This window comes from Onychomys torridus, chromosome 2 (genome assembly GCF_903995425.1).
Source record: "Onychomys torridus chromosome 2, mOncTor1.1, whole genome shotgun sequence".
NCBI lineage: Eukaryota > Metazoa > Chordata > Mammalia > Rodentia > Cricetidae > Onychomys > Onychomys torridus.
In genome coordinates this window covers 123,861,576-123,887,871 of record NC_050444.1, presented here as the reverse complement: position 1 = coordinate 123,887,871, position 26,296 = coordinate 123,861,576, and the positions used below count along the sequence as shown (strand labels likewise).

At 42.2% G+C, this 26,296-nt stretch overlaps 2 protein-coding genes and 1 pseudogene across 3 annotated transcripts in view; 2 read left to right on the top strand and 1 right to left on the bottom strand.

Annotated features, from left to right (window-relative positions):
• Nucleotides 1–25,743, bottom strand: Tmem59 (transmembrane protein 59). The gene is made up of 8 exons (XM_036178974.1): nt 25,392–25,743; nt 18,752–18,857; nt 15,468–15,562; nt 11,885–12,037; nt 9,754–9,835; nt 7,886–7,967; nt 4,679–4,787; nt 1–632 (listed from the first exon to the last, which is right to left on the bottom strand). The coding sequence occupies exons 1-8, from the start codon at nt 25,578–25,580 to the stop codon at nt 477–479; spliced, it is 972 nt and encodes a 323-aa protein (XP_036034867.1). The 5' UTR covers nt 25,581–25,743; the 3' UTR covers nt 1–476.
• On the top strand, nt 8,801–9,259 carry LOC118577380 (annotated as a pseudogene).
• The window catches only part of Tceanc2 (transcription elongation factor A N-terminal and central domain containing 2), a 40,704-nt gene continuing 39,801 nt past the window's right edge, over nt 25,394–26,296 (top strand). The window contains exon 1 of one of the 2 annotated variants that reach the window (XM_036178975.1): nt 25,394–26,049. The gene's annotated coding sequence lies outside the window, so the exon portion shown is untranslated. Of the gene's footprint in view, nt 26,093–26,296 lie in introns of both variants that reach the window. The other variant, XM_036178976.1, reaches the window with a different exon arrangement.

The following is a 26,296-nucleotide window of genomic DNA, read 5'->3' as shown; positions in this document are numbered from 1 at the left end:
TACATAATTATTCAAATAAATTTTAATGATTTCAATTCAATACAACTGAAAATGTAGTGTCATTAAATAACATTTTCTGCTATATTTCAGAGTACACATTTGGAGGCCATTTCTAGGCAGAAGTAGCACATCCTAAGCATTCAGCTTATTAAGTAAGATGACCGCAGTGTCATGGCAGGAGGTGGGGAGGACAATGATCAGCTCATAGAATTTGGCTAAGACAGGAGAAAACCAAAAACCAATGCAACTAACAAAATAGCTACAGATATTAGTAAAATAAAAACACAACCCAATGTCCGTGTCTTAAATGACTAGAAAAATACAGGTAAAGTCACAGCAAATAAAGTCTTCACAGAGCTGAGTAACTTTATTTGCATTTCATAGTGATTTCTTAAGGCCTATATCCAATGAAACCATTTAAAAAGCTCTATGAGGAATGGAAGTTTATGTGTCAACGACACTTTCTTTAAAAAAGCTTAGATTTCTGAATGAGCAAGATTCACCTTGGTGGGCAGAGGCCCTGCTTCCTCGTGATCTTCAGTTTGAGACCTAACAACCACAAGAGAAGAAGCTGGGTATCTGCACAGTTTTTGTTCATTCATAAACTCCAAGTCACCATAGATGCTCAGCTTCTGCAAAAGAAAAATCAACACACATCGTTAATTTGGATGCTCAGGAACCTCTCCAACTAAGTTTCCAAATAACAATTCCAGTTTTAGGGCTGCATGGTGGTGCACACTGCCAGTGCTTGGGAGGCAGAAGAAGGATGCTCCTTACAAATAAAACCAACATGCACAATTAATCTATGGGTATTTGGTCTGAAAATTTTTATCTATATCTTTAATGGAGCATGATTTTTGACTGTTTTATTTGTTTTTCAACAGGATTTCTTTGTGTAGCCCTAGCTGTCCTGGAACTCAGAGATCCACCTGACTCTGCCACCTGAGTGTTGAGATTAAAGGTGTGCACCATCATCACCTGGCAAGAATGGAGCATGTTTTATGAATGAAACCAGGTCCCCTGCAAATGGCCAAAGGAAGCTTTCCCTCACATCCTAACTTAAATCCTTAGAGGTGTAACAAATGAGTACCAAGGAAACTTGCTTTGGCTTAATTGAAGTTAACATGGCCACATCAAGAGCTTTCATTCTGGAGTTTTGATGGATACCTCAAGCAACCGTCCCTATGACCCTAAGTCTATTCAGTAGGGAAACAATTTACTGCAGCTGTCTAACGTGTCATACAAGGACAATGACATGTACTGCTTTAAATGTCCCTAAGAGCAGACCATTGGGCAGCTCACAACTGGCTTTAAGTCTACCAGGAGATCCGATGCTCTCTTCTGGTCTCTTTAGTTCCTGCATGTATATGGTGCACATATAGACAAGTAGGCATACACATACATCTAAGTAAAATTTTTAAAGAAGATTCTAAAATAAAAGAATGAAAGCAGAAAACTGAGGTGTTCCTGGAAAGTACTTAGAAAAAAGAGAAATTGTCTCACAGAATTACACAATCCAAACAAAACCTATCACAGCAGTGACATCCTGTCATGAGAAAGATCAAGTCATCTGAGAGGCTGGACAGAGGACTCAGCAGTTAAGAGAATGCTACCCCAGAAGACCTGGGTTCAGTTCCCAGGAGTCACATGCCCACTCACACAAACCGCCTTTACTCCAATCCCAGGGGGTCCAGTGCCCTCTCCTGGCCTCCATGGGCTCCTCACACACAGTGCACATAATTCTCTCTCTCTCTCTCTCTCTCTCTCTCTCTCTCTCTCTCTCTCTCTCTCTCTCTCTCACACACACACACACACACACACACACACACACACACACACACACACATCTTTAAAAGAGTTATCTGAAGGGTTGGGGATTTAGTTCAGTGGTAAAAGAGTTATCTGAAAGGAAGGAATTGTGTGAGACTACCTCAACAAGTACTTCCCAATCAGGCGAGGGATGGGAGGGCAAAGCAGGAAGCATGGTCCAAGAGATGTCTGCTTTCCCAGGGTCAAGGCTGACACTGAGGACAGCAGCTCTTGATGTCTGGCTTAGGACTCCAGGCCAGACAGAGAAATCAATGGTGGCTGGGCAGTGGTGGTGCACACCTTTAATCCCAGCACTCGGAAGGCAGAGGCAGGTGGATCTCTGTGAGTTCGAGGGCAGCCTGGTCTACACAGTGAGTTCCAGGACAGCCAGGACTATTATAGAGAAACCCTGTCTCAGGGGTGGGGGGGGGGTGGGGAGAGATCACTGGCTTTGGAGGGAGGCTGAGTACCCTTTGTGCTTCTGCTCTTTACTGGTGGGTGAAAGTTTCAAATGTATTGCAGATTTCCTATCTGGAAGGCAGGGATGACAAGGCCTCACAAGGCCACAGTGAGGACTGAAGGAGCAAACATGTGGGAATCTCACAGAACAGTGCCCAGGAGAAAAGGCTCATTCTTTTTTTTTTTTTTTTTTTTTTTTAAAGTTTTTTCAAGCCAGGGTTCCTCTGTGTAGCCCTAGCTATACTGGAACTCCCTCTGTAGACCAGGCTGGCCTCGAACTCACCGAGATCGGCCTGGCTCTGCCTCCTGAGTGCTGGGATTAAAAGCGTGCACCATTGCCGCCCAGCGGTGAGCTTGTTCTTTCTGCACATGGGTAAAACTGTCTACCTTCCCGTTCTGCTAATCCACATCTGACTACCTGTTTTTCCAAGTTTGGTCAAAACACCTCGCCCCCTGAATTAGGAGCTTTTCTGACAATCCCAGCACAGTGCCTGCTTTCCATTACATCTTGTGCAACTACTACTTGGACCTCTTATTTTACCAGACCAGGTGCAATCCCAGCACTCAGAGACTTGCTATGAGAGCAAGGCCAGCCTGGACTACACACAGTAAATTCTAGCCCAGCACAGGCCACCAAGTAAGATCCTATCTCAAATACAAAAAAAGGGCAACTAGAGGGAATCGAGAGGGGAAGAAGGGTGTTCAAAGGCGGTGGGAAACAGAGGGATGGAACGTGGATGGAAAGCAGAGCACTAACTGGGGAAGAAAGGGGAAGGGCTGGAGGGAACAGCCGGCGGGGAAGGGGCCAGATGAGAGCAAGAGCTAATGACAGATGTATGCAGGCGTCATGATGAAACCTTCTGTGTGTGTGCTGACTTAATAATAAAAGAAATGCTGTGGCCACACCTTTAACCCCAGACTCAAAAGGCAGAGGCAGGTGGATCTCGGTGAACTCCTGGCTAACCTGGTCTATGTGGTGAGTTCCAGGACAACCTGAACTACATAGTGAGACCCTGTCTCAAAAAACCAAAGGCAAACCAACCAAATACCCCCCAAAACAAGAAGCACTGAAACCTTTCTGGGCTGGGCATGCAGCACAGTAGGTCAAGCACTTGTCAGGCGGCCCTAGGCACAATCTGGACCAGTGGCACATGCTCATAATGCCAGCACTCAGGGAATGGAGGCAGGAGGATCAGAAGGTCAGATCATCCTGGACTATGGAGTGAGTTTAAGGCCAACCTGGGCAACATGAAATCCTGCATCAAAACCAACAACTTCACTCCAGCCTCAATACCTTCATAGCTAAGTAATCACAGAAACATCACCTTGATTTTCTAAAGTTGCTTGTTCATATATAAAATAAAATAAGACCCACTGTGTGACTCAGGCGTGGGGGCTGGAAAGATGGTGCAGTAGTGACGGGCACTGGCTGCTCTTCCAGGGGACCAGCATTTGTTTCCCAGCACCCACATAGTGGCTTACAGCCATCTATAACTCCAGTTCCAGCGGATCCACTCTTTTTCTGGCCTCTGTTCACATTGCACACACAGGGTGTGCATGTACATATACAGGCAAAACACCTCACACATAAATTATACATATAAAAAAGAGGCCAGGAGTGGTAGTGCTGGCCTGTAATCCCAGCCTTGGATCTTGTCTCAAAAAGCAAACCAGGGGGAAATTTTTGCAATAGAATATTGCTGGACGTTGGGTTGGCGTGCGAGAAGATATTCTGTGAATTGTAAGAACAAAGTTGTCTAGTTGGCACGCTGACCCAGGTTCTAGGCACCTTTACCTGCTCTCTCGTGCCAAAGACTTACTGCGGACTCCGTTCTCATCCTCCCCATTCCTGTCCCTGTGGCATTTCAGATGCACAGGACTCTCACTGGTTTCAGTTGGATTGGATGTCAACAGACGTCATCCAACATTCAATTATATAAATAACTTGCTATTCTTGGAAACTAAATTGAATCAGCAAATTATAACTTTCTTCCCAAACAAACACTTTTATCTTAACAACTGTTTTTTGGGCCAGCTAAATTTTAATTACCAAGGAAGCAAGTCCTATCTCTTTGAGGTTAGCTACCAGAACACAGAACTCAGAATCAAAGACTGGTTTCATAGCTTCTAACCTAATACCACAGCAATTAATTCCTAATTTTAAGACGGTTCTCCAGTCTCACAGGGCACAGGGGCGCTGTGCTCAAGCCAGTCAACAGGTATGCCAGTGCAGAGTGGGACACCATGCCCGGGGTGCAAACTTGTTTTCAAAATGTGTGCAGCCTCACCTGAGCAAAACCATAAACTCTCACTATTAGCAGGGTCTTGTTTTTCTAGTTAAACAAGGCACTTAAAATGGTTACTCATGTGGCTCTGTCTTCAAGCAGCCCAAGGGTTAAATTAGACTTACCTCAGGGGGAACGTACTGCTCCACAGCTGTAGCAACAGCTGCACAGCAGATCCAGAGCAGCACCATCACCGAGAGGACCAGAGTCGTGGTTAAGATCCACCCAGAGTTACTGCAACAACAACAGCAACAACAATCAGCCACATGCCTCACACACTCACGATACTAAACTGTGCACTACCTCTACAATTACTTAACAAAACATATTTATTACAAGGAAGTATTACATCTAGTTTATTAGGATGATTTGATGTTCTTTCCTCTATTTCAAAAATTTCTGTAGCCTTACTACATAACTCTTATAGTAATGATTAGTGACGAAATCAGACATACAGACTTCTTACTACATACAGAAAATTACCTCAAATTTCTGGGCATAGTGGTACACACTTTTGATCCCAGCACTCCAGAGGCAGAGGCAGGCAGATCTCTGAGTTCCAGGACAGTCTGGCCTATATAGTGAGTTCTAATATTGTCAGGGCTATGTAGTAAGACCCTATTTTTGAAAAACAAAACAAAACAAAACAAAAAACAAGCAAAACTAAAAAACAAACAAACAAAAACCCATCAAATTACTGTCAAGAACATTTTTGTTTTTATTTACTTTTTTTTGTTGTTGTTGTTGGTCTTTTAAGATAGGATTTCTTTTTGTAACAGCTCTGGCTGTCTGGAAACTTGCTCTGTAGATCAGGCTGGCCTTGAACTCACAGAGATCTGCTTGCTTCTGCCTCCCCATTGCTGGGATTAAAGACGTGCCACACTGCCCGGTCATTTTTATTTTCTTTTGAGACAGGTTTTTTTGGTAGCCCAGGCCTCCAGCTCAGTGTGTGATGACACTGACCTGGGGCTCCCACCCTCCCAACTTGTAATTCTCTAGGATTACAAGTTGGGCCACAAACCTGAAGAATATATTCTAATTACTAAATAGACAAAGCAAGCAAGTATCCTATAAATTAAACATAATGTTTCTTAATTTATAGGTATTACAATGATATTCATTTAAGAAAATACCCCTAAAAGTTAAGGTAAATTATGAAGTGATCATTTATTTTATGGAAGAATTCAAAACAAACTTCCAGAAGTCAGTTTTTCTGTAACATATCAAACATGCAGATTAAATGAATTATAAAACATTTTGTGACCATTATATTTTTTTAAGATTAAAAATTTTTGAGGTAGGAGGGTATTTAAGACTCTCAAAACCTGTAACAATCTCTAATTCTCACGTATTCATTTATGGCCAAAGGACCTGTCCTATGGATCACCACTGACCCATCCACTTTTTTTTTTTTTCCAAGACAGGGTTTCTCTGTGTAGCTTTGCGCCTTTCCTGGAACTCACTTGGTAGACCAGGCTGGCCTCAAACTCCTAGAGATCCGCCTGGCTCTGCCTCCCAAGTGCTGGGATTACAGGCATGTGCCACCACCGCCCACGGTGACCCATCCACTTTTGCTAGTCATTGTTTGTCTCCCAACGAAGAGGAACTTGGGCTATTGGAGACTGAGCTGAGCTTGACCCCAGGAATCTACCTGGTGGAAAGAGAACTGTCCTCTGATCTCCACACGTGTGCTGTGGCATGCACACCCATACCCAAATAAATAAAGTATTTTCAGGTGTACTTTAAATGAAGCAGACTTCCAGAAAGCACACAATTCCCCTTGGTGCTAAGTCCCAAAGAGGAGCAGTAAGAAATGCTAATTAAAGAGCATCCACTCTCCTCCGCCTGGTCCAGGCCTGTTCTAGCACTAGAACTTACTGCTGTGGGTGAGGACACATCTGGTGTCTGGACTGCAGCAACTAGTAGAGACAGAGAGCTGGGGCTCATCTTCAAGTGCATCTTTTTCCTCAGCAAGGCAAAGTGGATCCTGTACATGTTCAACCATCTCCATGTCCTCCTGACCTCTCTGCCCTATATCCAACCTCTTAATTTCCTACTCACAGCTCTCCTGCCTGGTTTCTATCTATCCATTATATACAGGACTCTTCCTGACACTGTTTATTCAAATGCAGGATATATTATAATAATTCATGTTTATATACAAACACTTTTAGACAATAAACTTCTAGTTAAAAGTTAGTTATTTTCTAAGTAAGACATTCAAAAGACTACTTTGAAATTGTTAGGTAGGGCCAGTGAGATCGATCAGCTGGTAAGAATGCTCGCTGCCCAGCTCTGATGACTTGAGTTTAATCCTTGGAACCCACAGAGTGGAAGGAGAGAACAATTCCCACAAACTGTAAACACACACGATGTATATAATTTTAAAACTTCGCTGTAGTGTCATGCTCAACCAGAGTGACTCCTCAGAACAAAGCACAGTGAAACAGAATGGCTTGCAGCCTTATCAGAATGCTTCATCTGGCACACAATACTGTAGAAAATAAAATACATGGTCTTTCTTTTATTCCTTTCCTTTTTTTGTGTGGGGTAGGGAGAGAAGCGGGGCTCAGTCGTCACTCCTCTGAGTAGAAGCACGTACACTTGGTAAAACCCTTCACTCCATCAGAATGTCTGGCAGTCCTTCCTTGGAGGGGCATGAGGCAGCCATCACTCCTGCCCCCGTTCCCCTGCCCCCCCCCAGGAGTCCCTGGCACACAGTTGATATCCCCTAACTCTTCTCTGTCCACACAGATTAAAACCCAATCCTAGCCGGGCGGTGGTGGTGGTGCACACCTTTAATCCCAGCACTCAGGAGGCAGAGGCAGGTGGATCTCTGTGAGTTCGAGCCCAACCTGGGCCACATAGTGAGTTCCAGGAAAGGTGCAAAGCTACACAGAGAAATTCTGTCTTGGAAAAAAAACAAAAAACAAAAAAACAAACAATCCTAAATCATTCAGACATACTTGTGAGTTGAACTTAATTCTCTTTTTTTAACTATTAAACTTCTAATTTAAAATTAGAATTATTTTTATTATACATATATATAATAGATAAATGTAATTTATATTATTTATTGATTGATTGATTGATTGATTGATTGGGTTTTTTTGAGACAGGGTTTCTCTTTCTTGTGAATTTACAGAGATCCACCTGCCTCTGCCTCCTGAATGCTGGGATTAAAGGCATGCGCCACCACCACCTTGTTATATTTATTTTAAAATCTAATTTAAAAATAACAAAAACAGGATGACTGACATAAACCAGATTTTATCTTTTGTGAGCGTGTGTGCATACACACACACAAACACACACGAAGAAGAAATACATACAGAGATAGGCATCTTAAAAAACCATCACTTTCTTCATCTTCAAGGTAGTTCCTGTGTGCTTGTGAGTTTCTCATTTGCAGATCTGAAATAAAAAGGCACAAGTATATGAAATGTATATCCTAAATGCTAGTCTCACTGGCTTCTTCTAGAGTTGTATAACCTATAGGTAATTTTTGTGAGTGTAATCTATGTGTTAAAATTTCTTTGACACCTTAAAACCAAATGGGTACTCTATCATATTTCGTATTAGGAATTTCCTGCCTTATTTTCAAATGTGAAATAAGTGGCCTTAGACTCACAGCCATCCGCCTGCTTCTGCCTTTTAAATGCTGGATTAAAGATGTGTATTACCATGCTTGGCTCAAATGTTTTTGATACTGATGTTTTCTGTTTAATTACATCTGAACTTGTATAGTGATATTTTATTTGTACTGAAATGTGATTTTATTTGTATATTAATAAAGTTGCCTTGGGGTCAGAGCAAGCCACAGCACAAGTTGGGCAGTGGTGGGGTGGTGCGAGCCTTTAATCCCAGCACTTGGGAGGCAGAGCCAGGCGGATCTCTGTGTGTTCAAGGATACAGCTAGCATGGCGACACATGCCTTTAATCTCAATACCAACCATAGAAGACCTGGAGGTCTGTACAGACAGGCAGTGATGAGGAGGTCATGTGGCTGGGTTTACAACCAATGAGAAGGCAGAACAGAAAGTTTATATAAAAGACAGGACACAAGAAGTAACTCTCTGGCGGAGAGAAAGACAGAGCAGCAATGAAGGGTAAGGTTTTCAGCTCTCAGCTATTGCTCTGACCTCTTGGCTTTTAACTCTGCATTTGGCTCTGTGTTTCTGATTCAACAAGACGGTTACATCTACAAACTTGAGTAACAGAAATTATTTTATTCTAATTGAAAGTCTATGTTAGTATCATCTACTCATTCCCATTCAACAATAAAATCAGGTACACTCTACTTTAGCCTGATGTTTGATGTTGATGATTTGAATTCACATCTAGCATGGAAATAAGAGGAGAATAGTGAACTCATACTTTCAAGGTAGTGTCTCTATTTGGTTTATTAGAAAAAAAACAACTTTCCGGTGGTGACATCTCCCTACGAGACCACGCCTCGCAAAGGATCTCCTTCATCCCTCTCTAGAAGAGGAAAAGAGGAAACATAAGAAAAAGCACCTGGTGCAGAGCCCCAATTCCTACTTTATGGATCTGAAATGCCCAGGATGCTATAAGATCACCACAGTCTTTAATCTTGTGTGTTGGCTGCCCCACTTTCCTCTGTCAGCCTACAGGCAGAAAAGCAAGGCTGACAAAGGATGCTCTTCAGGAGGAAGCAGCACTGGAAAGCACCTGATTCGAGATGAGTGGGAAGCATCCCATAAAAACAAAAACAAAAAAAACCACTGCTTGGGTCAGGTGGTGGTGGAGCACGCCTGTAATCCCAGCACTGGGAGTCTGAAGCAGGTGGATCTCTCTGAGTTCGAGGCCAGCCTGGTCTACAAAGAATTCCAGGACAGGTTCCAAAGCTACAGAGAAACCCTGTTTCGACCCCTCGCCCCCCCTCAAAAAAAAAAAAAAAAAAACACAAAACAAACAAACAAAAAAAAAACAAAACAACAACAACAACAAAAAAAAAAAACAACAACACTGCTCAGTTAGTTTATACTCAGAGCATGCTTTGAAACAGTGTTTAGAACAGTACTTCCCCAGGTGGTTCCATGTTAGCAGCATCGCCAGGATGTGGAACTTGTTAGAAATGCAACCCCCCTTGGATTCCCAGATCCAGTGCATTAAAAGTCAGAGTGGGCAATTACAACAGATCTGACAGCTAAAGTTTATCTATTTAAATATAACTTACAGGACATTTTGCTTAAAGATGATTCTCTCAAGTTTGTAGGCTCCTGCTCCAACTGCGGTGCATACTGAATTTGTGGTTTAGACTAAAATGATAATGAAAGCAATTCAGTCATTTGTACCTCAGAATTGTACCTATTTTTAGTCACAAATTCTAGAACACACAATCTATACTATCAACATTTAGATAGAAAAAACAGTAGTAGAAGTATGGCATTAAAAAAGGAATAAAACACATAAACCACAATACTTTAATACTATTACCTTGTAAAATGAATTCCAATTTCAATTGATCAGAAATAATTCAGTAGCCTGCCTAGGTTTTTAACCAAATATATATTCTACACATTACCTCTTTCCTCATCTGAAACACTATGTTCTTCTCTGACTCTACAGCTGACACACTACAGGCACACAAACATTCTACATGTTACACCTCTGCGCCTCTGGAAAGGGACTTTCTAAACCAAATTACACTCGAGTTGACAGACTTAACAGGAAGAGATAATCTCTCATCCTCTGAAGAATCAGAAAGGGGTTCACTCTTGAGTACTAACTTATGCTTTTATGTAAGTAGCTTTGGGACACAGAATCTATGGATAAACTAAAAGAGCAAAATTCTTGTGTTTTCTTACCAACAAATTAAGTGCAGAGAACCCAAACTCAGGATAATGCTAAAAATCAAAGTAGCCATATAGTAAATCACTCAACTAGCAATAATAATTAAAAGCTGTGGCTTGGGCCTGGAGAGATGGCTCAGCAGTTGGGAACACAGACTGCTCTTCTAGAGGACCTGCATTCAATTCCCAGCACCACATGGCAGCTGACAACTGTCAGTAATTCCAGCTCCAGGGGATCTGACACCCTCACACAGACACACATGCAGGTCAAACACCAATGCCCATAAAATAAAAATAAGGTAAAGAACCCCGAGTTTGCGCTGAATACTGTTAGTAACTGACAGTATGATTTTAAGGAAGGCCGAATGTTTAGCTTCCTCATCAATAAGTGGGGATAATACAACTTCATGAAACTAGTTAAAAGATTTCATTCAGATAACACAGTCAGCTCTATATCTGTAGATTCTATGTCACTGCATTTCATATCCATGATTAAACCAGTCATGGGGGAAAATCTGTACTGAGTATGCATCGATGTCTCCCCTGTTATTACAAGGCAGCATAACAATTATTTGTGCAGATTTCACACTGTGTTAGGTATCATAAGTAACTTGGATGAAGTAAGGTGCATTCGTGTGCTACATGACTTTTCAGTTAACTGACTGGATATTCAATAGTAATACTGTAATAATATTATCACCTAGCAATATTGTAGCTACCTCAGTTCAAGAAAACTATATTGTTAAATGATCCATAACTACACAGGGAGGGAGTTTGTAGATTATATGCAAACTGCAATGTTATTTTATATCAGGGAATTAAGCATCCCCAAATATTGCCATCCTCAGGATCCTGGAACAATCCTTCATAGGTACTCTAGGGTAACTGAATACAACTTTCTAGATCGGCACTTATTAACATGTTATCACACAGTAAATTATTAGACAAGAGAAAAATTACCTTTCTAGAAGGCAAAATGCATCTGTACTAAGTTCTCTTATAGGAAGTAAGTATTATGTTATCATGTCATAATGCCTTTTTCTAGTGTCTATGTTTTATATTTATGTTCAAAGAATGATTATATTTCTATCTAGATTTTTCATTTAATCAATTTAGTTACTATAAAACTGAGAAGACCAAATAAGAACCACTGAGCTTGAGGTCAGGCTTTCAAGGGACAGAAGAAAAGATAATTACATTGTGTCCCACCGCTCAATGTTTCCATGAAGGCCAATTAAGCAGCACTGTGACAAAAATATTTAAAGCTGAGCAGTGGTGGCCCACGCCTTTAATCCCAGCACTCAGGAGGCAGAGCCAGGTGGATCTCTGTGAGTTCAAGGCCAGCCTGGTCTACAAAGTGAGATCCAGGACAGGCAAAGCTACACAGAGAAACCCTGTCTCAGACAACCGCCCCCCCAAAAAAAATTTAGTGATCAATTACACGATTCTATGCTGAGACACTCATGTAAGACATGTTCACTGACTATTGCTGTATTAGGTCAATTTGTGAGGCACCTGGAAGATAACTATTTTTCCATCATCAGCTTGAAGATAAAAAGTCCACGAAGAGGTTATGAAGCTTTGTGCCGAGTCCATCATGTCACTCCAGAACGACCTCACCAGAGTTAGAGGGAAAAGGAGATGCATTCTTGGCATCAGGGACATGAGCTAAACAAACAAACAAACAAATAAAAACTTTTAAGTAATAAGAAATATACTTTTTATAATATGTATACACAAGAGAACAACATAAAGGAGATGATTCAAATCTTTTGTTTTGTTTTGTTTTTTTGTTTTTCGAGACAGGGTTTCTCTGTAGCTTTGGAGCCTGTTCTGGACTAGCTCTGTAGACCAGGCTAGCCTCGAACTCACAGAGATCCATCTGCCTCTGCCTCCTGAGTGCTGGGATTACAGGTGTGCGCCACCACCGCCCAGCGATGATTCAAATCTTAATGGGAAAGGTTACAGATAATTACATGAACAATCAAAATCATCAGCATTAGACTAAATACTGTTGCTGCTGCAAGTTAACTATGGTAAAGCTGAACATCCCAGGTTACTTAAATTCACCAAACACCTTTAACCACAACCCATGACTTCCATCAGGATAACAGACTTTGAGTCAAGCCCCCAAACATGGAGACTCTTAAGGACTACTGAATGACAGATTTGAATGGGCAAGACAAATCATATCATTCTTATCCTTAATGTTCCCATATAGGAGAAATCACATCTTAATGAAGACCAAGGGGAAAAATGTATAAAGAAAATATGAGATGCTGTGGATATCGCTCTGTATAAATAAAATTCTGATTGGCCAGTGGCCAGGCAGGAAGTATAGGCGGGACAAGAGAGAAGAGAATTCTGAGAGGTGGAAGGCCGGGGAAAAGAGATGCTGGCAGCCACCGCCATGACAATGAAGATGTAAAGGTACAGGTAAGCCACAAACCAAGTGGCAAAGTATAGACTAATAGAAATGGGTTAATTTAAGATAGAAGAACTAGATAACAAGAAGCCTGTCACGGCCATACAGTTTCTTTTTTTTTCTTTTGGTTTTTCGAGACAGGGTTTCTCTGTGTAGCTTTGCGCCTTTCCTGGAACTCACTTGGTAGCCCAGGCTGGCCTTGAACTCACAGAGATCCGCCTGCCTCTGCCTCCCGAGTGCTGGGATTAAAGGCGTGCGCCACCACTGCCCGGCTGGCCATACAGTTTGTAAACAATGTAAGTTTCCGTGTGTTTACTTGGTTGGTTCTGAGCGTCTCTGGGCCTGGCCGGTGAGAGAGATTTGTCCTGACTGTGGGCCTGGCAGGAAAACTCTAACTACAATGAGACATGATTACGGTGAATGCTGAGGGTATATTTTATGGTATTAATATAGGTAACAGGTGTGACTGACATATCTGAACACCAACTGGTATCACCTCAATCGACCTCCATTTCTGACTCCTTAACTCATTAAGCAGCATTGACCCAGAGCACCAGTTCCGGGATGTGGACTGCTGCACTCTAGGGATAGCTTTGGTCACCTTACATCAGGAGAGAGATCACGGAGAGCTATTACAATGCTAAGAACAGCTTTTAGAATAAGAAGTTCTGTATTCAGGATCCAGTTTTCCATGCAATAGCTATGAAGCCTATCAAAAATTTACCAAATAAGTATTTATTGAGGTTACAAATTTAAAGAGATCAGAGACCAGGTATTTGTTTTTATTTTTTGAGATGGGATATTGTTATGTAGCCTAGGCTACCCTCACACTTGTAATCCTCCAGGCTTAGCATCCTGAAAGCTGAGGGTACAAGGATGTCATACCTACATACTATATCTATTTTAATCATCAATGTACCCGTGTTTAATCAGAATAATTTATATAGGAAAATGAATAACACAGGGTAGCTTGTATATGTAAGGAAGGGAGCCTACTGCAAACAGGGTGAGGGTAATTAAGATTTCACAAAGAAATAACATTTCCCCAGTCAGAGATTCACAAGTCACATGGGGAATAGGATCAGAAACATAAAGCATCACATCAGATTAAAAAAAAAAAAAAAAAATTGGCCGGGTGGCGGTGGTGGCGCACACCTTTAATCCCAGCACTTGGGATGCAGAGGCAGGCGGATCTCTGTGAGTTAGAGGCCAGCCTGGTCTACAGAACAAGATCCAGGAAAGGCGCAAAGCTACACAGAGAAACCCTGTCTCAGGAAAAAAAAAAAAAAAAAAAATTGTACAAATTCCATTAAGAGCAATTTTGCTCTATTCCTCAAAATTAAAACCTCATACATTTCAACAATTCTAGCCTTATGTTCTTATTTTATAGATATACTCACAAATTTATAAAATATAAAACATATAATTATAAAAGTAAAATATTAGAAAGAACCTTCATGTTCACAAACAAGAGGCTGCTTTGGTTGGTTGTGATAGCTCAAGCCTGTAATCCTAAAATTGAGGGGAAAGTATCAGGAGTCAAGTTCCCCTCGGCTATATATCAAGTTCAAAGCCAACCTAATCTACATGAAATTTTGCCTAGAGAAGTCAACCCCAAAACAAGGGGTTATTGATATTATGATACATCCATATAGAATATCATATGGTGAAAGAAGTGAAGCTCTTTACATGCTTATATTAACAAAAATCAGTTACATATCCTTGTGCATGTATAAAGTACTTCAGTATGAGTAACCCTGGCTGCACAGTGGAGCAAAACCAGCAATCAGAGGAGCATTTTCACAGAGGGCGAGTCCAAAGAACAGAGACATACTCTCATGAATGTACATACTGTCTCTTGAGCCTCTTACCAACCAGACTATATTTCTTGTACACACTAAAAAATTACTGTCCAAAACTTACTTAAAAACATTTTTTTTTCTAAAAATGAAGATCTCTTCCCTGGGATATAGTTCATGAGGAGTAAGGAACTTTCAGAGATGATACTATGATAGGCAGTTTATACTCAACCCCATGTGTACTGCTGAATTACATACGATAGAAAGATGACATTTAGAAAGAAAGTTATCTAGGCCAGAGTAAAGGAAGAGCTAGAAAGGGTTAAAATGGAAGCTAACTGAGCAACACAGACGACATGTCTCACTCAAGCAATGGCGAAGGGGGCGGAGAAAGGAACTCAAACATCAATTTCTCTTAGCCATGACTGTGAGAAAAGACAATGAGATTATGGGTGCAAATGTAATTATTTTCAAGAAAGTATTCCAGGGGGCTGAGAGATGGCTCAGTGGTGAAGAGCATATACGACCCTTCCAAAGGACCTGAGTTAGATTCCTAGCCCCCATGTTAGATGGCTCACAACCACCTGCACCTCTAGCTTCAGGGAATCTGACGCCTCTGGGTTAAACACCTGCACCCACGTGCATACCCCCAACACCTGTATACACATAACTAAAAAGTAGGTAAGTAATTTTTTTTTTAAAAAAAAGGGAAGTATTCCATTAACTTTTCCATCTGCAAACATAATTTTGATGCATGAAAACTAAGTATAAAATCTAACAGTAAAATAAGACCATGCTGGCAACCACCATGTCACATGACACAAGCCAAAGCATGTAAGCAGGCAGCTTGGAAAGGCAGTATTGTCTCTCTTACTTGTTCTTGTCTCAATTCAGCAAATGGCAACTGATCCTGGCAGCCAAGATGGCAAGCATATTGCTCATCAGGTTGGGAATATGCTTCTGTGCACGCTGAAAGAGAAAAAGGCAAATTCTTAGAAAGAGGAGAAGGGTGGTAAAGATGAAGCCTGCAAAAAGGATCTGGCATATTACAAGGGTGTAAAGATACAAAGACAAATATTTCATATATTTGAGCTGCTAAATTTGGCACTAGTAGGAAATACTTTAATGGAACTCTTTTATCTCTCTCCTACAAGTCCAATGTCTCGAGTACAAGTCTATGAATTTCCTTCCTGGGTTCTGGCTATAGGATGACATTCACATAAGGGATCCTCACAGCTAAGTTTATGGAGTGGGAAGTTCTGGTCTGGTGTCCTGAAATTGTCATGGGAAGTTAAACACCGTCAATTGTTGTCGGCTGAAGCCCTCAACTTGGGCTGAGGGGCTAAACCCTTGACTTCTGATTTTCCTAGGCCTCTGTTTCTTTCTTTTTTCCAGGCCTTGTGAGAACTAAGAAAGTATTTAACCACTGAGCTACAGCTCTAGTTCTCTTTTATTTTTCATTTTGAGACAAGGTCTTCCCAAGTTGCCCAGATTGGTTCTGAACACACTCTATAGTCCAGCCAATTCTTGAACCTTCCTGCCTCAGCCTCCCAAATAATTGGGATTACAAGCCTGTACCACTAGGCCCAGCTGGATTTCTCTGTCTGAAATGGAAAAAACACTACCTAACAGAAGAGATGAACTACTGTACGTTATTTGTATAAGTATTTGGGATCGCTCAGTTGGAAAACAGAGATACCAACACTACAAGTGTGAGAGGGAAACAGCACAATCGGCTGCAGCCGCAGGAAAACGAAATGGACTTCAGGCACTATCCCAAAAGCTACTATTGGAAAAGTCAAGGACTTCTCCAAAGGTCAAGCCATGGCTGAAGGAGTCTTGGTGATATTTTAGCTAATATATATATTAGCTGGTTCCTAAAATGATTTTCTTGTATGCTTCCAAGAACTCCTAACAGTGTATTTATATAAAATGCCTATCAAGCATCCATGGCCATACAAAACAACACCTGTCTCCCAGGTCAGGTGGATAGCTTTATTTCTTGTGCAATTTAGGGTGAGACCCTCCTTTCTTATACAACCTTACTAACAGACCCCTAACTTCTCACCTAACCACTTCTTGGATCTAGACTGAGCACATAGATCCCCTTTTGATATACTAACTGGTCAAGCACTCAGCTGACCTCCTCTTTTACCACTCCCCTTTTGAGTTGTAAAAGAAAGCCTGGTGGTCACTGCCTGAGGAAAATTCTTACCTGTCTTTATGACCCCATAGAATTCAAGCCTGGTGACTTTGCTAGGCCAGAGGATTGCTATTGCTTGGGTTTATAACTGGATTCCTGGGAGAGTTAGAACAAAGAGAATAAGGAGATGGAGAAGAGAAAAGAGAATGGAAGAACTAGATGGGTAAGAACTGGAGAGGAACAAACTGAGATGGGGAAGAACTAGATCGAAGGGCTAGAAGAGAGTACTAGAGGAACGAGATGGGAGATGAGGAAGAGCCAGATGGGGAAGAACAAGATGAGAGAGTAGGAAATGAGAGAGGAACTAAGATGGGAAAGAACTAGATGGATGAGAACCTAGACGGGACAGAACTAGATGAAAGAATTAATGTAGGGAGAAATCAAGCGAGAAAGGAGCTAGGCATGAGAGCAGAACAGAAGCTGTGTAGAGAAAAAACTGACACAGAATAATAAAGTGCGTGAACTAAGGAGTTTTGTGTACACAGCTTCAGTTCTTTTCATCAAAGATTAATTATCAGCTGGTTGTAGATTCTTCCTGGACCCTGGCAGGGGACTATCGAGGGGCTGGACCTCCCTCGTCCTTGATAGCAATCAGTCTATTACTCTAAATTCTAAGAGAATGGAACCAGAAAATGTTCTATAGTAGGGAGTTTTAAAGGGTGAAGTAGAGCTGGGGCTATAGCTCAGTGGTACAACACTGGCCTGATATACACTAGGTCCTGGGTTCAAAAGAAAAAGCTAAATTGGGCTCTATCAGATACACATACTTCCTTTAGCTCATTGGTCATTTCTTTCTTGCGATACACAATTTCACTACTGCAGCAATTTTATTTTTGTCTCAACTCACAGAAGTACCTGTAAAATACTTCTCAGGGGCCCCAGATAAAATGAACATATTGTGGGATATTTGTACACTGTGTGAAGGTATATTGCTGTGATTGGTGTAATAAAAAGCCGAACAGCCAATAGCTAGGGAGGAGCTATAGGTGGGATTTCCAGGGAGAGAAAGGAAGAGGGGGAATTGAGGCTCACAGGAGACACCAGGAGACATGGAGAGAAAATAGGAGGTGCAAGATGGAAGAGGGGTAATGCCATGTGATAGAACATAGATATATAAATGGGTTAATTTAAGTTATAAGAGCTGGCTAGGAACAAGCCTAAGCTATAGACCAAGCTTTCATAATTAATACGAAGTTTCTGTGTCATTATTTGGGAGCTGGCTGGCAAGACAGAAAAAGATTCATTACATGAACAGGGCATTATGAATATACAAAGATGGCCAATGAGGAGACTGAGCCATAAATAAGGTCAGAGTAACACAGAATACTGTGTTAGAGCTATGTCAGGGGAAAGCTGTGTCCTGCTACACTGACCACACTGAAGAAACAACAACAACAAAAGCCAGACAAGATTCCATTACAGCTCTTTACAAAGTTAAACGTTCTTTGTGTCCTGACTATAGGTTTCTTTATCAAACACACCTCTTTCATCAAAAGGTAAGAATAACAGTTAACTGGTGACAAAGCCTCTGGTTATTTTTACTGGCATGACTGATAAAGAATACTCTATTAAACAAAGACCTGGTTCAGTAAAAACCTTGCAGCTATGTCAACTAACTGACTGAAAGGTTTAGGGAGATTATACCACCATGAAAAGGTAGTGGTGAATTATGAGTTGGATAATTACCTCTGCATTTGTCTAAACAGAATGCTTAGTTAAACAAAGGAGTCCTATCCATAGCACAAAATAAACACTGTCTCAACACAGATGGATTCAAGCCCATGACATTTTTAGCAGCATCTATTAAAACTCTAATTTTATAATTACAATATGGTGGGTGACTGGTTTAAATAGGATGTCTGTCATTTTCTAGGAGAAATACATAAAAAGCATAACACAACTCAAAGAAAGCCCCACTGTTATGCACAGCTGATGTCATTAGCATAGTATCTTACCAGATTCACATTCCAATTTGGTCCGATTTAAATCAATTCCATCATCCACAAACTGGCAAATTGAAAACAGCCTGCAACCTCTCTGACATGCATATAACTCCTCTTCCTGGGAAGTTCAAAAACAAAGATGATTACCAAAAAATAAAGATTTTTCTTTCAGCTGGGGAAAAAAAGGTCAAGAAGAAAGCAAAGTTAGTGTTTATTTTAAACTATACAGTAAGTTTTGTACTAAAAGGGGGGAAAGATGGTTTTAGTTCCTAATTTGAATTATTTGGTTAGAGACAGAGTCTCTCACACACACTAGGCTAGTTTCTAACTCCCTATGCAATGAATGATGACCTTGTACTTTTGTTTTTAAAATGGTATTTTATTTTATGTATATGAACGTTTTGCCTGCAAGTTATGTCCATGTACAACCTACTTGCAGTATCCAGGGAGGCCACACGAGGACATCAGATTACCCTGGAACCAGAGTTACACCCAGTTATGAGCTGCCACGTGGGTGCTGGGAATTGAACCCAGGTCCTCTGGAAAAGCAGCTAGTGTTCTTAATTGCGGAGCCATCTCTCCAGCTCCTAATCTTGTATTTTTGATCCTCATGTCTCTACCTTCCTAAGGCTGGGATTTCATGTGCCATCACACTCATCACACTTGGTGTGTGTGATCCTAGAGACTGAGAACCCAGTGTCTTCTGCATGCTAGGCAAGCACTAACAAGTGAGTCCCTATCTCCTTATTTTAAAAGTGATACTGGAAAAAAAAAAAAAAAAAAAAAAAAAAAAAAAACACCAAGCAGCTAAAAATACCACTCTTTTTGCATATACTGTGGCTACAACTTATAGGTAACAATATTGGAAATAGAAATAACAATGACAATCAGAACCCTGAACAAGGTAGAAAGGAGTTATCAAGTACCCAAGGGGTCACTGGCATATTAAGGTACATCCGAATGTATAACCACCAGGCTCATTAGCAAAAGTATCAGGACCAGGTTCATATAGCAAAGGGCAAGACAAAGACCAGAACAAAGATGAAGTGAGGTATCTATTCACACAAATATTCATATGGAAAAATTTTTTATATGTTTAAAACAGTTTTTTTTTTAAATTTGTGTGTGTGTGTGTGTGTGTGTGTGTGTGTGTGTGAGAGAGAGAGAGAGAGAGAGAGAGAGAGAGAGAGAGAGCACGAGCAAGCCCATGTGAGTATATGTGTACCATGTGTGTTGTGTGCAGGGGCCTGGGGAGGACAGAAGAGCCCACCAGAATTAACAGGAGTTTGTGAGCTGCCACACAGTTGCTGGGAACAGAAGGTGGGTCTTTTGCAAGAGCAGTAAGTGCTCTTAACAGCTGAGCCATCCTCCAGCCCCACAGATTTTTAAAAATTAATTAATTAATTATTTTTTTGGTTTTTCGAAACGGTTTCTCTGTGTAGTTTTGATGCCTTTCCTAGAACTCACTCTGTAGCCCAGGCTGGCCTCAAACCCACAGAGATCCACCTGCTTCTGCCTCCCTAGTGCTGGGATTAAAGGTGTGCGCCACTATCACCCAGCTTTATTTTTTAATTGGCTTACTTTAACTGAGAATACAAACAAGAACAATAGGGTGACATTCAGGAACAATTAGTGCAATCAGCTAGACTAGAATCAAATTTTTCTTGTAAAACAAACAAACAAAACTCTGCAAATTACTTTACCTGTTGAAATCTCAAGTTTTCTCATCATGAAATAGGACAACAGGCTGTGGCGGCGCTTGGGAGGCAGAGGCAGAGGGAGCTCTGTGAGTTCAAGGCCAGCCTGGTCTACAGAGTTCCAGGACAGGCGCAAAGCTACAGAGAAACCCTGTCTCGAAAAACCAAAACAAACAAACAAACAAACAAACAAACAAAAAACCCCCAAAAAGAAATAGGACAACAGCATTATCTTCAGATATAATTCTGGGAGACTACTAATCTTACCAAAGAGTGTGAGACATGAGGTGCTTAATAAATATTAGTAACGTTAATCATCATAATGTTTTTATTTTTATAATATGTTTTAAAGGTAGAAAATAATTATAAGCATTGAGAACTATGTGAAAAATAAAAAAGATAGTTCTTGCCCCCCCCCCCCCCCAGGATGGTCCTTTATGCTTAGAAAACAGCAACTGCATAATGAGACTATAAACAATGAGATCAATAAGCTTTTCTTTCCTTTGATGAATACAGTATTTTAAACAAACTAGTGTATATGAGGGAGCCCAGGCAACTTTCTAAGTGAATCACTGTGTACAAACCGGCAGGCACCTACCTAATGAGGAAACATGCATATTCCAATTAGCAACCGTGGAATACAGCAGTCTGTATTCCAGCAGAATTAGTAAAGCTAATGTAGCAGCAACAACCCATATGAAGAGATGGCTGCAAGCCTAACCTGAAGTAAGTTTTACTATACAACTTTGGAGGTGGCACATTTTATGACCCTGGTTCTACTGCTTTACTGCTAAGTTAAAAACTACACTTCATATATGATCAGCATTTACAGTTTACAGGCTTTGTAAACAGAAAAAGAATTCTGTTTTTGGAATTTCCTTATATTACACACAGGAAGCAGGAAGAAAATGCTCTCACCATGCATGAACTATACAAGATGACATTTTACTCCCCGATATGCTTGATCTATATCCCAAACTGATCTGGAACTCTTAATTTAACCCTGTCTCACTCAGCTCTTGAGTATTGAGACTACACTCACGTGACAATATGCCTAGCTCAGACAGTCTTTCTTTTGTTAAACCAACCCCAAAAGTCATCCAGAACCAACATCAGAAAACCATACGGCATGCTGGAGTCTAGTAGGTATGGAATCAGCCCTGAAAGCTCAGCCTCACCACTTATTCTGTGCAACCTTGGGCAAGTTATTAACCCTCTGATTCCCAGTGTCCTCTAGGTTGAGAATGAATCTTGCACACTAGGAAGGATTATATATTCATATTACCTTACACTGGTACATCATATAACATTAATGATAAAGTCAATAAACACCACAATGTGCCAGGCACTGTGTTAACACAATGTATTATACAACACCCATAAAGAGTAGGCTGGGGATTCAGGCTCAGCTCCTAGCACCCACATGGCAGTTCACAACTGTCTATAACTCTAAATCCAAGGGATCCACGGCCTCTTCTGGTGTTTACCAGCACTGCATTCACATAGTGTACAAACAGACACGCAGGCTAAACACTCAAACACATAAAATAAAAACAATCTTCTTTAAAAAGCAAGAATCATATCCTTACTTCAAATATTTTGTATTCCACAGAATACAAACCCAAATATGGTAAATATTTCATGCTCTATGTATCCCAAGTGACTGGCAAAGTTATAGAAAATATACTCTCCTAATACAGAGCACAAGGAAAGAATGTGTCCCATCATAATGAATAGCAGCTAAGTAATTAAAGGTCACTAAGCTACCTGGACAACTTTCATACACATTTTCTCACCCTTAGTTAACTTTGCTAAGCCAAGCTACCTATTCTCCCTTGCTTTTGGCTTACTTTGTGACTGGTCGTGCTCAGGAGCCCAGGCTCATCTAAAACTCACGGCAATCCTCCTACCTCAGCCTCCTAAGTGGCAGCTTATCGGCATGAGCTACATGCTTGGTTTTAAGTATTTTCTTGATCAGTACTACAAATGCAAATGTGCACAAACCTTACTGCACAGTATGAGAAGAAATAGCTACCTATGGTTATGCTAGGCATTGTTCTAAAAGTATCAGATTAGCTTCAGTCTTCACACTGGCTCTGCAAACATGGTTTCCCTACACTTTACACAATGAAATTCTAAAAACTTAAATGACCGTTCTGAAGTCCATACCCTGTAAAAAACTGACCACACTGACTCTAATTAGTTTTCTTATCAACATGTCTTATGTTCCTTACATTTGAACTCAGACATCATACAACTAAATCTTTGAGAACAAAGGGCGAAATATATTAATTTTAAAATATCTACTTACAAACTGTATGTCATTACAATAAATAATTATAAAGTCATCCAAATGAGATTTCTATCGGCCAATATCAGATCAATAGAGGCAATGTGAGATTTTTGAATTCATTTTTTATAACACATTCTTTTTCCCTGTATGCAATGCACAATAACTCAGAAGTATTTGTAATGGAACTTCTTTATGAGATGGCAGCAGCATACTGTAGCTATCTTGAAGACGCAAGTTCTATTTCACTACTTCTTAGTCAGAGGACTCTAGCCAAGACGCTTAACTTTTTTTTTCTTTCCATTTTTGTTTTGTTTTGTCTTTTTTTTTTTTTTTGGTGGGGGGGAAGACATAGTTTCTGGGTAGCCTTGACGGTCCTGGAACTCACTCTATAGACCAGGCTGACCTTGAACTCAGAGATCCACTTGTCTCCGCCTTCCCAGTGCTGGGATTAAAGGTATACACCACCATGCCCAGTAAGAGTCAGTTTTGAGGTGGGTGCAGTGGACAAGCCTATGATCTCAGCCTTAGCACTTAGGAGATGGAGGCAAGAGAACAGGGGTTAGGTGGAGGCCATCTTGGGCTATTATGTATCTAATTCTAGAATTCAGAGGATAAGGTTGGAGGACTATCTTGAGTTCCAGGAGAGCTGTCTCAAAAAATAAAATAAATAATAAATTTAAGTCCAGGACAGACAAGGAACCAATAATTTAAAGTTCTGGTTAAGAACAGCGTTAATAGCTGGGTGTGGTGGCACAGGCCTTTAATTCCAGTGCTCGGGAGGCAGAGGCAGGTGGATCTCTGAGTTCAAGGCCAGCCTGGTCTACAGAGTGAATTCCAGAATAGCCAGGGCTGTTACACAGAGAAACCCTGTCTCAAAACAAAACAATAAATGGGAGAAAATGACTTACTGATATCATATCAACTATTAGAAATTAGAGAATGCTATACCAATACCTAAGGCATTGGTATGCATGTGGTGATGCCTATCTGTAATCCCAGCACCACTGTGGAGCCTGAGGCAGGAAGATTGAGACCAACCTGGACCACATGGGACAATCCTGTCTCAAAATAAACAACAAAAACAAACACATCCAAGAAATATCCAGAGATTCTTGGCAGACATGTTTGTCAAATTATTTATGTTCCCAGCACTCTGACTTACACTACAAATTCACTAGGAAAATCTTACAAGAGGGAACTACACACCAACACAGGATAGAATAAATTTCAACCTAATTCTAGGCCAATCAGCATTGATGAACTTTCTTGTAGAAGCCTTTTTAATGAAGTGAGGTTTACTGACTGAAGTCTGAAAGTCAAAATCCTTCTCAACTCCCCAAGGTTGGCCCATGGCAGGCCTTGAACTCATGACCCTCTAACCTCAGCCCCCTGAAGGCTGTAATTACAGGTGTCCATTATTGTGCCCCACTCTTAGTTTCTCTCAAGTATTTATTAATTTCTGACAGTAAATTTAAGGCTAATCCCATCTCCTACAATTTTGTGGGGCCTTTTTTGTTTTGTTTGTAACTGACGACCCTCAGGTAAACAAAATGCTGGAAGGTACAGAATTTACAATTTTTCATATCAAAAACCCAAAAGCACTTGTCAATATCGAACATCAAGTCACTGGAACTGTCATCCTGGCCACTTTGTAGCCAAAGGAAGCAAAGAGGGCTGGCCACAATGGTTAAGCAAATAGCACACAGAAGAGGAAAGAAAACAAGAATAAAAAACACCAGCATCAAGGAAAGTGCTTACAGAGCAAGGAGGGGAGAGGGGTATACACCCTAATTATATATGGGAAAGGGGTGGGGAGAGTCACCAAGCAATTTAGAATGTTGAGTAAACAGAATTCATAAGAAGCTGAAAAACAACTTTAAGGAGGCAGAATTAAAGGCTAGCCAGCGGCTACGGGGAGGGGCCGGGGTAGGAATCGGTCCCTCCTCCAGCGTAGTCTTCCACAGGGCAGCCGCATTTCTGGATCCCGTCCATGGGTTCCTTATTTTCTGCACTGAGTGACGAGGTCCATTTTACTTGACATTTCTTTTCAAGGCAGAACTGTAACTAACTGCTGCCTCACGAAGACATCCAGTCTCCCGAGGCAGCGTCTCACACACAGTCACTCAACACAGACAGGAAATCCTCCCTTCCAAGTACGTCTCTCAACTCCCGGGGCTGCCTTCACACTTCAGACCGCAGAGAATTGTCAGCTCGTCCGACTCCCGGAACACAAAGCGCTCCCGACCCAGAAAGGCGCGCGGTGAACACGGGAAGTCAACATTTTTGCACGCGTGCACTCGGGCCTTCCTCCCCACCCCCGCGCTGCTAGTAGGTCAGGACCTGGCATTCATCTTCATTCTACCCCCTGCAAGTGATACACTCCCTTGCGGCCCGGCAGGCTCCCACCGGCTCCCCTTTTTCTCGTCTTTGTGTCCCCCAGCCTATCACCGCGGCTTGCAGCACAAACTTCCGGCAATTACTGCTGGAGCGGGGTGCAGGCAGGACCCGGGAGGGAAACTGCAGCCACCCCGAGGCGGAGGGATGGGGGGAGTAGCTGGAGCGCGGATTCCCCACTAGGGTCCCCGAGCTGACACTGGTGTGGGACGCCGAGAGATGGGCAGTGAGGGAGGAGGGAAGCCCAGGATCGATGGGCCCTACCTACCTTGGGGTAGGTGTGCAAGGGGTAGGTCAGCTGGCAGGCCCGGTGACAGGATGCCGTGTCCCCCAGGACCGAGTCAAAGGCTTCGGCCGCTGCAGTCCCCGAGCCTCCGGCCAGCGCCATGGTCAGCAGCAGCAGCGGCGGGAGCCCGAGCTGGGCCTGGACCCAAAGCTTCCCCTTTGGCGCCGCCATCTTGTCCCCCTCTGTCACAGCCGCTCGGCTTGTTGCTGTTTTCTTTTCAGGGCTTCTCCTTCTTCCGGGCCGGCCCCTTTCCCCGCCCCTCGGGCCGGCGCTTCCGACTCCGCAGCTCCTCGGCTCCGCCCAGGCCCGCCCAGGCTGCCGCCTCCCGGCCCGCCCCTGGGACACAGAACCTCTCCTGGGCGGGCTTGAGGACCCGGCCAACCCTCTCGCCAGCGGCGCCGAGAGGCGCCCGCCCCCTCCTCCGTGCGAGGCCAACTGGGGCCTGTAATCGCCGCAGCCCCAGCCGCCGCGCGCCTCGCAGTGCGTTCTGGGAAGTGTAGTTCTCGTGAGTCACCACTGAGGAACTGGGCCCCGGGAAGAAGTGTACAAATAATTCCGAAGCGTGGCTGGACTCGGGGTCTCAAGGGTCAAGAGACCAAGCTGTAGGCAGGCTGGTTTTCCCGGTGGATCTCACGTCGAGGTGTGATTTGATAACCCCTTTCCAAGCCTCCGAGTGCCTGGGGGTAAGGGAAGGATGAGGTTCTTGCTCACCGACATGGCTGGGGTCCTCTGACCACCGAGCAGTGGTTCCTGGAGCTGCTGCTGTATTTATTGTGCCGAGGTCTGGAGATGGTTGTTGTGGGTCTTAGAGTAACTCTAGTCTGCCGTGGAGCGGTTGTAAAGAGGGCTTCACTGAGCCCTGTAGAACCCTTGCTCCGGCACAACTC

What these genes read in the sequence shown, in the direction of transcription:
- Tmem59 (XM_036178974.1), bottom strand. Translation starts at nt 25,580, where the DNA reads ATGGCGGCGCCAAAGGGGAAGCTTTGGGTCCAGGCCCAGCTCGGGCTC. An exon ending in CAAATTGGAATGTGAATCTG is followed by an intron (nt 15,563 to 18,751) that starts GTAAGATACTAT and finishes TTTCTCTTTCAG; the next exon opens with CGTGCACAGAAGCATATTCC. An exon ending in AGCAGTACGTTCCCCCTGAG is followed by an intron (nt 633 to 4,678) that starts GTAAGTCTAATT and finishes TTTCTTTTGCAG; the next exon opens with AAGCTGAGCATCTATGGTGA.